Genomic DNA, 16,226 nt, shown 5'->3' with positions numbered 1-16,226 from the left:
TGTGGTTAGGCACATCCATGGGCTGACTTGAGAGGGCGGGTCCTCCAGGTAGAATCATGGGCCATCCGGTATATATCCGCGATCTGATAAGTGGTTGGTGGCGTCGGCGTAGGTATGTTTAAGACTAGCGGCTCATTAGTCTCTCCCAAGTAGCTGGCTCCAACTTTCCAAGACATTTGCAAGGCTGGGACCGATCGGAGACTCCGATCAGGCAATTCTTAGCAAGGCAGCGCGTCTCTCGGTGTAGGTTATGAGAAGCTTGCAATGAGCGAGGGCCTTTTGATTGGACTGGGGCCAAAAAGCAGAGATTTAAGAAATTTAGGCCCAGAACTCGTTCGACCTAGTTGGGAAATTGCTGTTGAAATATTTTTTCTCTCCGAAGTGGCTTTTGTTTATTGACCGAGGAGCGAATGGAACCTCCCATCATCGGGCGTCATGGACTGGATCTGATTGAGATCCATGTCAGAAGACGGCTGAAGACCGGATGAGATTCTGGATCTCTCCAGAAGGCAGTTGCAGTTGCAGTACTTCGCGGCTCCTGAATCCGGAAATCCGTTTGCAGGCAAACTGCCAGCCCCGCTAGTCCCGATTTCGAAGGGGTCCAAAAGGTAACCAATCAGAGATCAGTATCATATCCTGAAGTGGGGTCCTGGTGCCCTGACCCGTTCTATTTGATTGGCTATGATTAACTCGAGTGGAGACATTATCAGATTGGCTGATAATTATCTGATCAACCCCCCTCTGCACCTGAAAAACTAAAAAAGTCGAGCCGACAAATCCTCGGGACTGCCGGGCAAGCGCGTCTGGCGGGAAATTTCTCACTCGTAGCTCACAGGCCCTTGCTCCCTAAATACTCTCTCCTCTCCTCCATCTCAACTTTTTTGTTCCAGAATCCCTTCAATCCGTCCCTTCCACCTCCGATCGACCGCCCTTCCGGGGTTTACTCGGGGTCTTTTGCAGTATCCGTTGACTGCCTTCCCTCTGTGTGACCCTCACCCCCTCAATACTACCAGAGACAAGTTCGCCCACCATGGGTGTTTTCGACGCCGTGCGTGGTCGGGACGACAATGGTCGCATGACCCAGTCCGTTGTTGATACCACAAACTTCGAAGAATCCAAGCATGTGCAGTCGGATGCGGCTGGCACTGACGCAATTGAGCCTCCCCCAAACTATGACTCTCAGACGCCCAGCGACTCTGATTCGGCTTCTGGCGCCAATGGCATCCTCGATGATGAAAAGGAGGTTGACAAGAACCCTCAGCATGTCACGGACACGGCTGGCTTGGGTCAACAGAAGGCTGAAGCTGCTGCCTTGGTTTGGAGTCGTCCAGCCGTCATTGGTATCTATGTCTGGTGAGTTGCGAGTCAAACGCGGTCATTTCTACAGGATGGGTTGCCATCTGAAGGGATTCTAAAGTATGCAAGAGACTAACAATGGCAATCGCCGAATCAGGATCTGGGTGGGCTTCTTCATGCTTGCCTTCCACTCGGCAATCAGCTCCAGTCTGATGAACTGGGTATACGGAAGTTTCTCCTCGGCCCCGCAAATTTCGACCGCGTATATCCTGGCCAGTATCATCGGTGGAGTTCTGAAGCTTCCCCTGGCCAAGACCCTGCAGCTGTGGGGTCGCGCAGAGGCTCTGCTGTTCTCCACTGCAATCTACATCCTCGGCATGATCATTCTAGCGGCATGCAATGGCCCCAACGCCTTTGCCGCTGGATACGTCCTGTACTGGATTGGCTACTACTGCATGTATCTGATTCTGGACATCTTCGTTGCGGATACCACGGGCCTGCGCTCGCGAGCCTTTGCGTTCGCCTTTGCCTCGACTCCGTTTATTTGCACCGCGTTCACCGGCTCTTTGGCGGCACAGTCGATCTATAATACTTCCGGTTGGCGCTGGGGATATGGAATGTTCTGTATCATTCAGCCCGTCGTATTCTGCCCTCTGGCCCTGCTGTTCAAGTTTTATGAGCGCAAGGCTATCAAGATGGGAGTGTGGCAGCCCAGGAACTCCGGACGTACCAAGATGCAGTCGATTGTCCACTACTTCCATGAGTTCGATGGTAAGAAAAAGACACCAAATCTCCATGTGGCTGTCTGGTGTATACTGACTTAAGATCCAGTTATTGGTGCCTTCCTGCTTATGGCTGCTTGGGTCATCTTCCTGCTCCCCTTCAGCTTGGCCCAGTATGGCCGTTCTCAGTACAAGTCCGCCACTTTCATCGCAATGGTCATTATCGGCTTCTGCCTGCTCTTCGTTTTCGCTGCGTGGGAGAAATGGTTCGCGCGCCACCACTTCATCCGTTACGAACTGCTCAAGAGACCCACCATTCTAGGCGCCTGCGTCTGCTCTGCCGTTGCTTACTTCAGCTTCTACCTGTGGGATCAGTACTACTACAACTTTGTGCTGATTACCTACAACCTGGACATCAGCATGGCTGGCTATATGTCCCAGATCTACAACGTTGGGTCGTGCTTCTGGTCCCCGATTCTGGGTCTTATCATCTGGTGGACCAAGCGATTCAAGTATATTGTCTTGTTCTTTGGTGTTCCATTGATGCTTCTCGGCTCCGGTCTGATGATCTATTTCCGAGGCGGCGAGCATGGAATTGGTTATATCGTCATGTGCCAGATCTTCATCGCGTTCGCTGGAGGTACCATCGTTATTGGCGAGGATATGGCTGTCATGGCCGCCGGTGGCCGTGAGGGTACACCCATGATGCTGGCCTTGATTGGCTTATTCTCTAGCATCGGTGGTGCCATCGGTTATGCCGTATCTGCTGCCATCTACAACAATGTGTTTGTGGATGCCCTGGCCAGTCGCTTGCCCGACGATCTCAAGGCCAACGCGACCGAGATTTACCTCGGTGGTATCAACGTGCAGAATACCTACCCGGTGGGCTCGGCTCTCCGTGATGCCTGCATCTATGCTTGGGGCTATGCTCAGCGCATGAACTGCATTGCCTCGACCTGCATTCTGGTCCTGCTCATTCCTGCCGTCGCCGTGTGGAAGAACTACGATGTCGGCAAGAAGCAGAACAAGGGTACTATGCTTGCCGACTGAGCTTCGTCTCGCGTCACGAATGCATGAATTGAAGAAATGAGAGTATTCTTTCTGTTCTACGTTTCACCTGGGGAGGACGTGTCTATTCCTGAACTCTGACGGGTGCAGAGGCAGGCATGAAACCATCAAGGACTCTCCTGTACATTAATTTACTGTTAGCACAAACATAATGCATTAGCTTCTGCGCCTGTTGGCTGCAGCAAGTCAAAATCAACAAGTTTTCCTCTATGTACTCTATACTTGACATATACACCAAGTTCATCTCCTCCTCATTCCTGAGATCAAACCCCGCACATAATATCCCTCGTGGCCCTTGCATCCCACACTAACGCTTCACGGGGCCTTCCGCCGTCGATCATATCAACAATGCGACGCTGCAATCAACAAACCGTAACATTCATTTTGTCTTTCCAACCACAACACGTTCCTTCCCAAGGTCATAGCGGTACCTACCGCATGTACCGTACACTGAAAATCGATTTCCCCGCCCTCTCCATATTCCCCCAGTCATTTTAACCCAGCGCCTCCCTCACATGGCGCATGGGTTAAACCGCCGCATTCCACAATGCCAACCCTCAAAACAAACCTTCTCACTCTACTCACCCTCCTACCACACCTAACAACCTCCACAAAAGATGACCTCCACTATGTAAACCCGCTCATCGGCTCCACAGCCGGCGGCAACGTCTTCGCCGGCGCCAGTCTGCCCTACGGCCTGGCCAAACCCGTCGCCGACGTCGACGGCCAAAACACGGGCGGTTTCTCGACGGATGGCAGCAACGTCACGGGCTTCTCGCACATGCATGATAGCGGGACGGGAGGAAATCCGTCGATGGGCCAGTTCCCCCTTTTCCCACAATATTGCCCCGATAATGTGGTGGATAATTGCAAGTTTGGGAAGACGGCGAGAGCGACGCATTATGTGGCTGATTCTGTTACGGCGCGGCCCGGGTTTTTTGGACTGGAGTTGGTGAATGGGATTAAAGCGGAGATGACGGCTGCGAGACGTACGGCTGTTTATCGGTTTACCTTTCCTGAGAGTCGGGCTGGTGATGGGACTATGCTGGATCCGTTGGTGTTGGTTGATTTGACGGATCTGTGGGATAGTCGGCAGAATGCGAGTATCAGGATTGATGCTGATACGGGCCGTGTGAAGGGGGATGGAACGTTTCTGCCGAGTTTCGGGGCTGGGTCGTATCGAGCTTATTTCTGTGCGGATTTTGCGGGGGCAGAGGTTCGGGATAGTGGGATTTGGGTGAATGATCGGGCTGGGTCGGAGCCTAAGGAGTTGTTTGTTACGAGGGGTTTCAACAATTTTTATCTTCAGGCGGGTGGGTACGTTACTTTTGCTCGGCCTGAAGATGGGGTTGTTACTGTTAGGGTTGGGGTGAGTTATGTTAGTTCTGAGCAGGCTTGTTCCAGTGCAGAGGCAGAGGTATCGGATCCGGTGAAGGATTTTGAGAGTCTGGAGAAAGACGCTGCTACTGCTTGGAGTGAGAAGCTCAGTCCTATCAAGGTGACGTCTGGTGGTGTGAGTGATTGGTTGTTGAGCTCCTTTTGGAGTGGCATCTATCGGACTATGCTTTCGCCTCAGGATATGACTGGGGAGAATCCGCTGTGGGAGAGCGATGAGCCTTATTTCGATTCGTTCTATTGTCTCTGGGATGAATTCAGAGCTCAGCTTCCGCTCTTGACTATCATTGACCCCCAAACACAGTCAAAAATGGTCCGCAGTCTGCTGGATACGTTCAAGCACGAGGGTTGGCTACCTGATTGCCGCATGTCTCTGTGCAAAGGGTGGACGCAGGGCGGATCTAATGCAGATGTGGTTCTAACCGACGCCTATGTGAAGAATCTCACTGGCATCGACTGGGAACTAGCCTATAAAGCGATGGTCAACGATGCCGAGAACGAGCCCTTGGAGTGGTCCTATGAAGGACGTGGTGGTCTGCAAAGCTGGAAAAAGCTCAACTACATCCCCTACCTGGACTTTGATTACCTGGGCTTTGGGACCAACTCGCGCAGTATATCCAGGACTGTCGAGTATGCGTACAATGACTATGGTATTGCGGTTGTGGGCAAGGCACTCGGCAAGAAGGACTATACCAAGTATCTGTCTCGAGCGGGTAATTGGAAGAATTTGTTCAAAGATGATCAGAAGTCATTTTTGGAGAATGGGACTGATACGGGCTTTACGGGGTTCTTCCAACCAAAGTATCTGAATGGTACTTGGGGTTTCCAAGATCCGATTGCTTGCAGTGCCTTGGCATCATGGTGCTCGTTGACATCGAATCCGTCGGAGACCTTTGAGTCGAGTATCTGGGAGTATCTTTTGTGAGTTTGTACCCCTAAAGAGTCTTTGAAGTTTCATGGCTAATCATTGCAGCTTTGTCCCTCACGATATGGCAAGTCTAATCAAGACACTTGGAGGCCCAGACTCCTTCGTGAAACGACTCGACTACTTCCACACATCTGGCCTCGCCGATATCAGCAACGAACCAGTCTTCCTAACGGTCTATGAGTACCACTACGCCGGCCGCCCAGCTCTCTCCGCAGAAAGAGCCCACAGCTACATCCCCAGAACATTCAACGCGACCAACAACGGCTTACCTGGTAACGATGACTCCGGTGCAATGGGCTCATTCCTCGCCTGGAGCATGATGGGTCTATTCCCCAACCCGGGCCAGAACGTCTACCTCATCACCGCTCCATTCTTTGAAGCAGTCGAGATCACCCATCCAGAAACCAATCAGACTGCCACCATCCGAAACACAAATTTTGATCCCACCTATCGGAGTATCTATATACAGAGCGCCACGCTAAATGGAAAGCCGTACACAAAGAACTGGATCGGCCACGAGTTTTTCACGCAGGGCATGACCCTGGAGTTGACGCTCGGGGACCGGGAAAGTGACTGGGGTACTAGTGAGGAGGATTTGCCGCCGAGTTTGAGCGATGCAATTGCTCAGGATGAGATGCACATGTAGATGCAGTATGTATGAATGGCGTCAAGAGATAGTTTAGGTTCGTGCTAGGAGATGCATAGCGTCCAATGAAAGCTAGTCAATTCTAGCGGTCTGTTGAACATTGCAAATATGTACATATGCGTGTCAATGCTACCTGGACCCATTCGTATGCTTCGCACGGAGAAAATCCGATCGTGGTGGGTCTGGCGATATCGTGGTATCGATGACATGCCTCGCGGTTTTAGACTCGGGGATTGAAAAAGAACCACGCCAAGTCACCGGCATGAGAACAGCCATGTGGCATTAGCCTTCCCAAACGGTAGATGAATAAGATGCGATTCAAGGACAAAGAATCAGCTAATAGCCAATGCAACGAGAAAATAAATCGACCCCCAAAAACGTCAGCGACCAGCCCATCCATGACTAAGCTCCCTCCGGTCCGGCCACCATACGACACGTAGATTTCCCCCCCTTCAGGGAGCTTCAACTCCTACCACACCAATTGTCTCGCTCAATTCTCACATTCCAAACGAATATCGGCTGCATCTTCTAATCCGAAAAGATCCTGCTTTTCCTGCTTGTTTCAGGTGTACCTTCCACACGAACCGCTTGGCCTCAGATCACGTCCTCGCCTCGCCACGCCGCCGACATGGCTAACCGGCAAATGACACGGCGCATCGCCATCAGCGCCGTGATCTCGATATGCCTGGTCTTCTTCCTCTTCATCCGCCCACAGGGCCCTCCTAGCCCCGCCGTCCGAGCCCCCGGGCACATATCCCACGGTGCGGCGCCCGCGTCCGGGATCACCATTCAGGAGGATACACTGAAAGGGGCGGTAGTAATGCCGAAATTGGGCAATGCCACGGCCAAGTAAGGAATCCTTGCAGAAGCAACGCGCTCGTACTCGAGCTCGATTTTTTTCAATTTGAAGGTGCATATGCTGATCATGGCGCATTGCGTTCGCTGTTCTTTAGAGCGGAACTAGGCCGTGCAACCTGGAAATACTTTCATACTGTCATGGCGCGATTCCCCGAGAAGCCTACGGAAGACCAGCAAGAAGCGCTGCGCTCTTACATTTTCCTTTTCGCGCGACTATATCCTTGGTACGGCATCGAATCCGCTCTTTTCTTCCATCTTGCAACTCGCCCGTCCCTTCCGAGACTTCTTCCCCCCGCGCAACATACAATTAAGCTAATAGTGAGACAGTGGTGAATGCGCGGAGCATTTCCAACAACACTTGAACAAATACCCGCCCCAGGTATCATCGCGCAAAGCCGCGGCCGGATGGGCCTGTTTCATCCACAACGAGGTCAATGCGATGCTCGAAAAACCGGAATTCGATTGCACCAATCTTGGCGCATTCTACGACTGCGGCTGTGCCGAAGATGAGAATGCGGAGAAAGGTGGTGAGGAAAGTAAGAGTAAGGAGGGACACTCGGCAACGAGCCGGGGCGATGGGAAGCAGGATCCGGCTGATCTGCATGATCACCTGGCGGTGGAGATCTCGAAAGAAGAGTGAGTTGACCCGCGGACAAGGCTATGCTAGCCTTTCTTTTGTTTCTCGACGGGTATTTACGTGCTAGTTGGCTAACATAATGTTTGTGCGATTTAGGACTACGCGCGGTTAACAGGACTCCCTTCTCGAGTCCCCGCAATCCAAACCCCCGTTCTCGTTGCACTGCACGGCGTTTTTCATTTTCATATCCACTCGCTAGAACATCCGTTGGAGCTGGTCTCTATGTACAGTACTTTTTGATAGATTCCCCTATATACCCAATGCGCGCGTGGCGCACATCTTCTGCAGACCAACCCGAGCCCGAGCGGCGCGAGCCATCCCCGTACTGCATCGGCTACCAAGCATCCTTCTACCTCTCCATTCTGTTTTGCCGGGTTTTAAAGGATGCACTTGCGAGGACAGGGATTAGGACTGTCGATCATCGCGTCCCGGTAGCATGACCCGAACGATATCGCAGATCCAGGATCAATCACTGTCCGGTGATCCTAGGCTATAGTTGCGTTGCGCATGACCTGCCCAGTAGTGCGAGTTTCTATCCTTCGTCTAGCTTGCCAGACCTTCACTTGGAGATGTCGAAGGGTATCTCGATGCCGACGATACTACCATATGGTACACTCCTGGCGACACTGCCGTCATACACTAGGCAGCGCCATCCCGCAGAAATACAGTATTTTGATCGTCGGCCCTAGACTAGCGGCGGCGTCATGTTGCCATGTCGTATCCTCGTGATACAAGAGAAACCCACACTAGTGCGATAGTGGGCGCAATGCGTAGGCCCATGACGACACATAGGAAAGGGAAACTCCTCCTATCGGCCATAAATAATACGAACGATGGATGCGCAGACTATGGAATGTTTACGAAGTACGTAGTATATTTAGGGTAGATTGGAATCAGCACTATAGCCAAGATAATGCGATATCCTTTTAACCAGGATCTAGGATCTATGGTCTGAGCTTTCCATCTCTCTCGATTTAAGTTTGGCCAAAAATAAAGGCGGGGGGCCATTTTTCGCTTTCAGCTGATAACAAATGAAAGGAGGAGAGTCTCCTGACAGACTGTTAGTCTTGGGGCCAGTCAGCAGTGAGCGGCACAGATCACGATCGCGGGGATCGTCCTGTCGGGGAGGGGCAGGGGAAGGATACAGGATACACGGGTTTACGAGATAGGACTAGGAGAGTATACTTTGAGGATACCCATAGATAGTTCTATTGTGCTGAGTGTTAGATTGTGTACTCCGTACTTTGTGATGTATCTCAATTCTAATCCTGGTTACGAGTGTCGCGCAGTCGCGTTCGGGCGCGACGATGAAACAGGATAGTACAAGAAACCCAGTCAGGGGCTGCTTATTCCTGCGTTTCGTATTATTCTTTTCTTTTCTTCGATTCAGCCCTTTCCAGTCTTCTTTACAATTCTTCTCTCCACTTCTGCATCCTTACTTTTCAAAGTATCCAGACTGGCGAACTACTAAGGACTACTGTATGTATATACTTGACTCCACCACAATAACCCTTCCTAATCAAGACTAGCGCTTACTAGATTCAGTCTAGCGTCCCCTCACGCGCCTTTCCAATTTTCGACGCGCAAAAAAAAAAAAAGAAAAAGTGGAAAACGAGGAAAAGGTCACTTTGACTTGACATTGGAAACTCGGCGCAATCCGTGCAGACAGTACGAAGAGACTAAATCCGCAAGGGATAACTTTGTTGTGCCCGCACATCTTTCCACCTTCAGACTTTCTTCCCGTTCTTCCTTCAAACCCCCACGCCGGTTCCTTTTTTGACGCCATAACCTTACGCTCTCTGCTTGTCGCAATTGTCGCGCTTTCTATTACTTCATTGCGTGTCGCATAGACTCGCACTTTGGTCTTGAATACTGTATCGCCGCGTCGTTTTATACCCAGTGGTGTGATTATTCGCTGTCAAGATGGTGTCTTTCCAGTGTGAGGTGAGTAGGAAGCCTCCCTCGCTGTCGGGGGTTTGAGCCGCGCGTTGCGGAAGAGTTCTACGTTATGGATATGGATCATGGCTAACCCGAGTCTCTGATAGGCATGCGGTGATATCTTCACTAAGAAGAAACTCGACCCCCATCGCAACCAGTGCCGCGGCGCGTCGTTTACTTGTATCGATTGTATGGTCCATTTCCAGGGAACTCAATATAGGGCACACACGGTACGTTATGGCGATCGTTGGCTTGGTTGCGCATTTGCGCATGTTGTTAGCGCGATGTGGGCAATTGGCGCAGGCTCTGCCGGAGTCCTAAATCTCTGAAGCCTTGGGAGAGATGTGGAGACCTGAGCAATTGTCGCGCTTAGCTCAATCCTTTCTATATACAAGCCAGGCGCTAACAGTGATGGTTTCCTATAGTCGTGCATGAGCGAGGCGCAAAAATACCAGGGCGCTTTGTATAAAGAAAAGCCCACCAAGGCCCAGAAGAAGGGGCAGAACGGCCAGAACAACCAGAATGGCAAGGGCAAGGGTAACGCCAATGCCAACAAGCAGCCCCGAGTCGAGGATGGTTCCGATGGTGACAATTTCAAGGCCGAAGTGGCCCCGCCCCCGGCGCCTACGCCCCCTCCCGCTGGTGCAGGCAAGGCTACCTCCGAGGCGCTGACCAACGGCGGCAAGCCTGTCAATGTGTTTGACTACTTGGTCACTGAGGAGACTCCCAATGCCTCCAGGGTGACTCTGGCCCCCAAGGACACCCCCAAGGAACAGATGAGCATGGTTGCGAATGCCAAATCTGTATTTGAGCCCAGCACTGCTCTCGCCAAATTGGACACCAAGACCGACGACGAGGGCCACTATGACGTCGCGTACGAAGAGAACGGCTTCTCATATGGCGCGGACCCTATCCCGCCATCCATGTACCCCAACGACGTGCCCAACGTCTCTACGGAATTCGTCACGCCCGCGCCCAAGAAGAGCAAGAAGGAGCGCCGCAAGGAAGAAAAGCGCGCCAGTGCCAGCGCCAGCGAGAAGAAGCGCAAGCGCGGCCAGGAGAATCCCTCCAGCCCTCCCGCCGACATGGACACTGACATGCTGGATGCCCCATCCAGCGTGATCAACAACGCCGGAACCCCCATTCTCGCACACTCCGGTCTGACCGGTGGTCTGAACCGCATGATGCGTTCCCCATCCCCAGATGACTCCCCCGACCTCCACCGCTCATCCTACCACGACGCCTCCTCCCCGATCAAGCGCACCCGTCGCAACGGCAAAGAGTCCAAAGAAAGCACCAGCAACGGCGACGCCGGCCTGGGCATTTCCATCAAGAGCCGCGCCGAACGCCTCGTCACCTCCATGTTTGGCGGTGGCTCGGTCGTCTCCACCAGCAGCGCCGGCAACGACAACTCGCGCGCCCTAGTCCGCACCCGCCGCGGCTCCTCCTCCAGCGCCGAGGGTGCTCTCGAAATCCGCAAGAAAAAGTCCCACCGCAGCCGCCACGCGTCCGATCCACACATGGAACGCAAAACCAAGCGCAAGAGCAGTAACCCAACGGAAGGCGACAGACCCAGTCGTCGGCAGAAGCAGAGCGATGAGCGACGCCGTTCAGACTCGCACTCGCCGCATCGTGAGCGTCAGGTTACGATCTACCGGGCGTCCAAGCCTCCCGCGCGCACGGATGATGTCCTGCAGCGCGAGATGGCGGCGCATTTCTTGAGTCTTGTTGGGTCCAGGGATAGTGAGCGGGGATGCTCGGTGCATAAGGCGTTGAAGCGGTTCCATCGTGATTTCGAGGATGAGGGTGATGTTGATCGGGAGAGGGGACGGAGTCGGGAGCGTAGGGTGGAGGATGAGAAGGATCTTTGGAGGGCTTTGAGGTTGAGGAGGAATGAGAGGGGGGAGATTGTTGTTTATGTTTGATTACTATAGTCCCTGCTATAGTACCTAGCCCTGGTTGTTTGGGATCGGGATGATCATGTGTGGCAGAGTGGATTGGGTCTGTTGGCCATTTGTTCTCTGGGTTTTGCATAGCGCGATTGACTGCGAAGCTTTTTGGCTGGCGGGCTTTGTTTTGCATCTTGTTTATATAATCTACACTATTTGGATGAAAAATTGATAGTAATGTGTATGATTTGCTGGTTTGCAGTTTGAACTTGAGTTCCATTGGTTTATTTCAGTAGTATGAGAAGGGAGTAGCCAGGTATATTGCCCTCCGTAGGCGTAGAGGGTTGTAAAGATAGCAGAGTATGTACTCCGAGGTGTGTATAGTTTGATGGCATCGCGTGCTCCAGAGCTCTTCTAAAAACAATCTGACAGAAGGAAAGTGATCTAGTGCTAGCTGAGATAGCCTATGACTAGTCATGACACGGCTCAAGAAATCAATAAAGACTCGAAGACTCAAAGTAACCTCTTGGTGGATCGGTGGACCCCCGTGAGTCATTTGGTAGACGAACTGACTCATTATGTACGGGTCTGCAACGGTAAGCATGGGCCAGAGCCCTTTCTTGCCTGAGTCTTTCGGGCTGTGCCTATTGCTTTTACTTTAATTTTCTTGAATCTGATTGGTCTTTCAAGTCTAGAACGCCACATTCCACCGCCTTAATCTCCGCCCGATATTGCCGATCCGTGAGGTTTTTATCAGCAAGCTCCCAGGCATCTCGACAGTTTCAAATACGACCTCGCCCTCAGGGCTCTTTTTTTCTTATACTTTACTTTCTCTTTACTTCTCTGGTAGCAGCTTCTTGCTTTGTTCTGCTGGTATTCGACCTTTTGAGCGTGCATACCTCATCTTCATCATCTACGTCACTTCCCCAATCCAATCGTCAAAACACCATTTCGCGAGACTCCGAACCCCACTCGACACAAGGAATCAGTGCTTGGATGAGCATAGCTGCAACAGGTCGAGTTGAATCAACACTCCCGGCCATGCAAGGCCCAGATGCAGCTCCTGCTGCCCCAACTGCCCCACGTCCACGACATAGGCGCCGTGGGAGAGGCCCCGCCACTCGCGAAGTCCAACAGAACGGATCGACACAACCTTTGAACAACCAGACCGTAGCCCCCGTGCAGCAACAGCAACAGCAACAGCAACAGAATGGCGCTGCTGAGTCTGGTCAGCAGAGCACACAACAAGAGCAATCTCGGCAGCGAAGGCCAAACAAAGAAGGACGGGGATCGGGAGCCCGGAGAGGCCGTGGCAATGGAGGTCGAAGAGGCGGGCAAGCTCAGAATGCGGAGCAAGGCGAGCAAATATCTCAGCCCCAGTCTCGGGGTATGAGGGCTCGAGGATTTGCAGCTCGTTTGACGAGACCAGATCAAGAGTCGGTCGAACAGAGCCAGGACCATGCACCGGATGGTGATGGCGACGCTAGCCTCCGGGCAGATGCTCCTGATTTCGTACCTGGAATGCCACCATCAACTACTCAGCCTCCCCCACAGGCAAAGGGCAAAGGGAAAGCAAAGCCAAAAGCCCCACCAAAGCCGCCCAAGGTCACCACCAAATCCATTGCCGATGATATCGCCACCCGTATCCATGAAGACATTGCCCATAACCTGTACGAATGTCCCATCTGCACTAGTGAGCTCGGCCGGCGATCAAAGGTCTGGGCTTGTGAACTGTGCTGGACCGTCTTCCATTTGAGCTGTATCAAGAAGTGGTCCACGAATGAGGGCGCGGCTGCCGCCCAGAATCGTCAGACACAAGAAGGTGCAACCTCCTCGGCTCCCAAGGCCTGGCGTTGTCCCGGTTGTAACCTCTCTCATGAGGTATTCCCGTCTACTTACAGCTGTTGGTGTGAGAAGGAGGTTGACCCGAGACCATTACCTGGCTTACCTCCGCACTCTTGTGGACAGACATGTTCACGGCCTCGCAAGGGTTGCCCGCATCCATGCGACGCTACCTGTCATGCTGGGCCTTGTGCGCCATGTACTGCAATGGGTCCAACTCAAGACTGTTTCTGTGGTCGGAATTCGTCAACCAAGCGGTGTCAAGACACTGATTACGAGCGTGGATGGAGCTGTGGTGAGATTTGTGGAGACCTTCTACCTTGCGGCGAACATACTTGCTCTCTGCCCTGCCATGAGGGCTTGTGTGGTGCTTGTGAAGTTAAGATCGAGGCTCGTTGCTACTGTGGCAAGGTGCAGACTGAAATGCTTTGCAGCTCAAGGGACGAAGAGCTGGATAGTAAGATGATTCGCGATGATGGATCGGAGGAAGAGTGGACGGGATGCTTCGGTTGCAACGATGTTTGCGATCGTCCTTTCGACTGTGGTTTGCATTCTTGCAAGAAGGCTTGCCATCCCCAGGATTCCCATCCTGCTCACTGCCCCAAGTCGCCAGACAGTGTCACCCGTTGCCCATGTGGTAAAACCCAGTTGACCGACATCCCCGGCTTCACCTCTCGTACCTCTTGCGAGGATCCTATTCCGAATTGCCTGGAGCCATGTGGCAAGATGCTTCGTTGTGGTCATTCTTGTGATCAGATTTGTCACACGGGCCCTTGCGGAACATGCAGGCGTCGTGTCCCTGTTGCGTGCCAATGTGGACGCAACAGCGCCATGAGTATCTGTCACCAAGGCGATATCAACCATCCCCAATGCTTCCGCCAGTGCAAGACCACGTTGCACTGTGGCCGTCACGCTTGTACCGAGCGATGCTGCCCTGGAGAACAAAAGGCCCTTGAACGACAGGCTTTCCGCCGAAAGCTTAAGTCTCATCTTCGCCCTACCGACGAGGATATCGAGGCAGAGCACATTTGCACCCGGATCTGTGGTCGACTGCTGAAATGCGGACGACATACATGCCCGGAGCTCTGCCACAAGGGCGCCTGTAATACCTGCCGAGAAGCAATCTTCGAGGAGGTCTCTTGCAACTGCGGACGATCCATTTTGTATCCACCGCAGCCATGTGGCACAAAGCCGCCTTCGTGCTCGTTCCCCTGTGGACGCCCCAAAACGTGTGGACATCCGCAGACTGCGCATAACTGTCACACGGATGAGGAGAATTGTCCCAAGTGTCCGTTCCTGACTGAGAAGGAATGTCTGTGTGGCAAGCGGGTGACGAAAAATGTACCCTGCTGGCTCACAGACGTACGTTGTGGTCAGGTTTGTGGCGCCCTTTTGAAGTGTGGTTCCCATTATTGTAAAAAGGATTGCCATCGACCGGGTGAATGCGAAGACGCGGATAAGCCTTGCCAGCAGGCATGTGGAAAGACCAAGACGCTGTGTGGCCATCCTTGCGCCGACCAGTGCCATGCTCCATACCCGTGCCCAGAGAAGACGCCTTGCTCATCCACGCTTACAGTAACATGTAGCTGTGGGCGGCTGCGTCAGGAGAGACGCTGTGGTGCTGCTAAAGCCGTTACCTCCAAGGGCCAGCTTCAGCAGCCAGAGCGTTTGCCATCGCTTACCCCATTGACGTGCGATGACGAGTGCTCCCGTCTAGAGCGGAACCGTTCTCTGGCATCTGCGCTCGGCGTTGACATCGACAAGACGACCACCGTGCAGGCTTTCACGGCGTCTAACCTCCCATACTCTGCCGAGACACTCGATCAGTATATTAAACTTGCCTCGACGGCTCCACTCTCGACCCTCCAAACCTACGAGTCGAGTCTGCACTCTTTGGCAACTGATACCACGAACCGTTCATTCCGCTTCCAGCCTGCCAAGTCAACTCTTCGAGCTTACGCCCACTCGCTCGCGACAGACTGGGGCTTCGTCACTGAAAGCCATGACCCCGAACCACATCGACATGTCTTCGTCCTCAAGCCGCTAACCTGGACACCACCAGTCTTCGGCATGGGCAGCGGCTCATCTATCGGTATCGGAGGTATGAGCGTGCGCGAGTGCGTCAAGCTCCGCGAGCGGGAACGCACCAAGGAACGCGACGCTCAACGCGCCGCCGCACTCGAGGCAAAGGCCGCCCGAGACGCTGCTAAATCACAAACTGGCGCCGATGGCTGGGCTCAGGTTGCTTCTCGGGGCAAGAAGTCTGGAGCAGATAGTAGCACGGCTAGCACCAGAAGTACTACGCCAGTTCAGAATATTTTCCAGAGCCGGTCTATCTATTCTGCTCTCGCTGGGGGTAAAATGCCTGATACGTCGAGCCAGTCGTCCAAGAAGGAGCGCTTAGTCCTTCGTTCTGGTGTTGGCGCAGGCAAGGCCCTTCGTTCCCAACCCTCAGCCGAAGTCGTTGACAGCTGGGAGGAAGCTGAGGAGAAAGAAGAGCAGGCTGAGCAAGCTGAACAAGAGCAAAACAAAATCTCGGTCGAGGCGCTGACAGAGACTGTGGAGAGTGCTCCAGAAGTAGTTGATCAGCCAGTGGAAGCTGATACTCATGACACTCCGGCCCCCGATTCTGCCGAGGGTGAAACTGAACGCGTTTGATTTGTATACTCACGACTCATGATCATGATTATGAGAAGAGAAAAGTGTTGTTCTCATGTTTTTTTTCGATTGCATATGATATCCCCAAGTTAGGTAGCGTGAGGACCTCGGGGGCTAAACCTTGCGGTATCCACTTTGGTTGTGGGACTGCGCTTTTATGTTGCTTTCTTTTGGAGGCCTATAAGTTAGATGATCAATTTGAAATCGCATAAAAAAAATCAAGATCTTTGAAAAATAATTAGAGATCAAACAGGAATCTAACCCGCCGTTTGATACAGACTTGAGAGATGAAGCTAGAATACAACTTCAGAGATATGGCATTAGATTCTTCCGTTTGGAGGCAACTCGT

At 52.7% G+C, this 16,226-nt stretch overlaps 5 protein-coding genes across 5 annotated transcripts; all 5 read left to right on the top strand.

Annotated features, from left to right (window-relative positions):
* Nucleotides 1–1,030: 1,030 nt before the first annotated feature.
* On the top strand, nucleotides 1,031–3,068 carry sit2 (putative siderochrome-iron transporter; the record flags this gene model as incomplete). Its single annotated transcript, XM_056704159.1, has 3 exons — nucleotides 1,031–1,353; nucleotides 1,454–2,067; nucleotides 2,128–3,068. 3 exons carry the CDS (start codon nucleotides 1,031–1,033, stop codon nucleotides 3,066–3,068), a joined length of 1,878 nt encoding a protein of 625 aa, XP_056550119.1.
* Nucleotides 3,069–3,633: 565 nt separating this feature from the next.
* N7496_011245 (GH92 family glycosyl hydrolase) lies at nucleotides 3,634–6,055 on the top strand (the record flags this gene model as incomplete). Its single annotated transcript, XM_056704158.1, has 2 exons — nucleotides 3,634–5,402; nucleotides 5,455–6,055. 2 exons carry the CDS (start codon nucleotides 3,634–3,636, stop codon nucleotides 6,053–6,055), a joined length of 2,370 nt encoding a protein of 789 aa, XP_056550118.1.
* Nucleotides 6,056–6,683: 628 nt separating this feature from the next.
* Nucleotides 6,684–7,553, top strand: N7496_011244 (flavin-linked sulfhydryl oxidase ERV2; the record flags this gene model as incomplete). Its single annotated transcript, XM_056704157.1, has 3 exons — nucleotides 6,684–6,904; nucleotides 7,009–7,137; nucleotides 7,241–7,553. 3 exons carry the CDS (start codon nucleotides 6,684–6,686, stop codon nucleotides 7,551–7,553), a joined length of 663 nt encoding a protein of 220 aa, XP_056550117.1.
* Nucleotides 7,554–9,473: 1,920 nt separating this feature from the next.
* Nucleotides 9,474–11,413, top strand: N7496_011243 (LYAR-type C2HC zinc finger protein; the record flags this gene model as incomplete). The annotated part of the gene is made up of 3 exons (XM_056704156.1): nucleotides 9,474–9,494; nucleotides 9,596–9,718; nucleotides 9,914–11,413. The coding sequence occupies 3 exons, from the start codon at nucleotides 9,474–9,476 to the stop codon at nucleotides 11,411–11,413; spliced, it is 1,644 nt and encodes a 547-aa protein (XP_056550116.1).
* A 1,005-nt stretch (nucleotides 11,414–12,418) lies between these two features.
* Nucleotides 12,419–15,877, top strand: N7496_011242 (putative NF-X1 finger transcription factor; the record flags this gene model as incomplete). The annotated part of the gene is made up of 1 exon (XM_056704155.1): nucleotides 12,419–15,877. The coding sequence occupies one exon, from the start codon at nucleotides 12,419–12,421 to the stop codon at nucleotides 15,875–15,877; it is 3,459 nt and encodes a 1,152-aa protein (XP_056550115.1).
* Nucleotides 15,878–16,226: the final 349 nt, after the last annotated feature.

Source organism: Penicillium cataractarum (assembly GCF_028827025.1).
Source record: "Penicillium cataractarum strain IBT 29864 chromosome Unknown utg000009l, whole genome shotgun sequence".
Taxonomy (NCBI): domain Eukaryota; kingdom Fungi; phylum Ascomycota; class Eurotiomycetes; order Eurotiales; family Aspergillaceae; genus Penicillium; species Penicillium cataractarum.
This window is presented reverse-complemented; position numbering and strand designations above follow the sequence as displayed.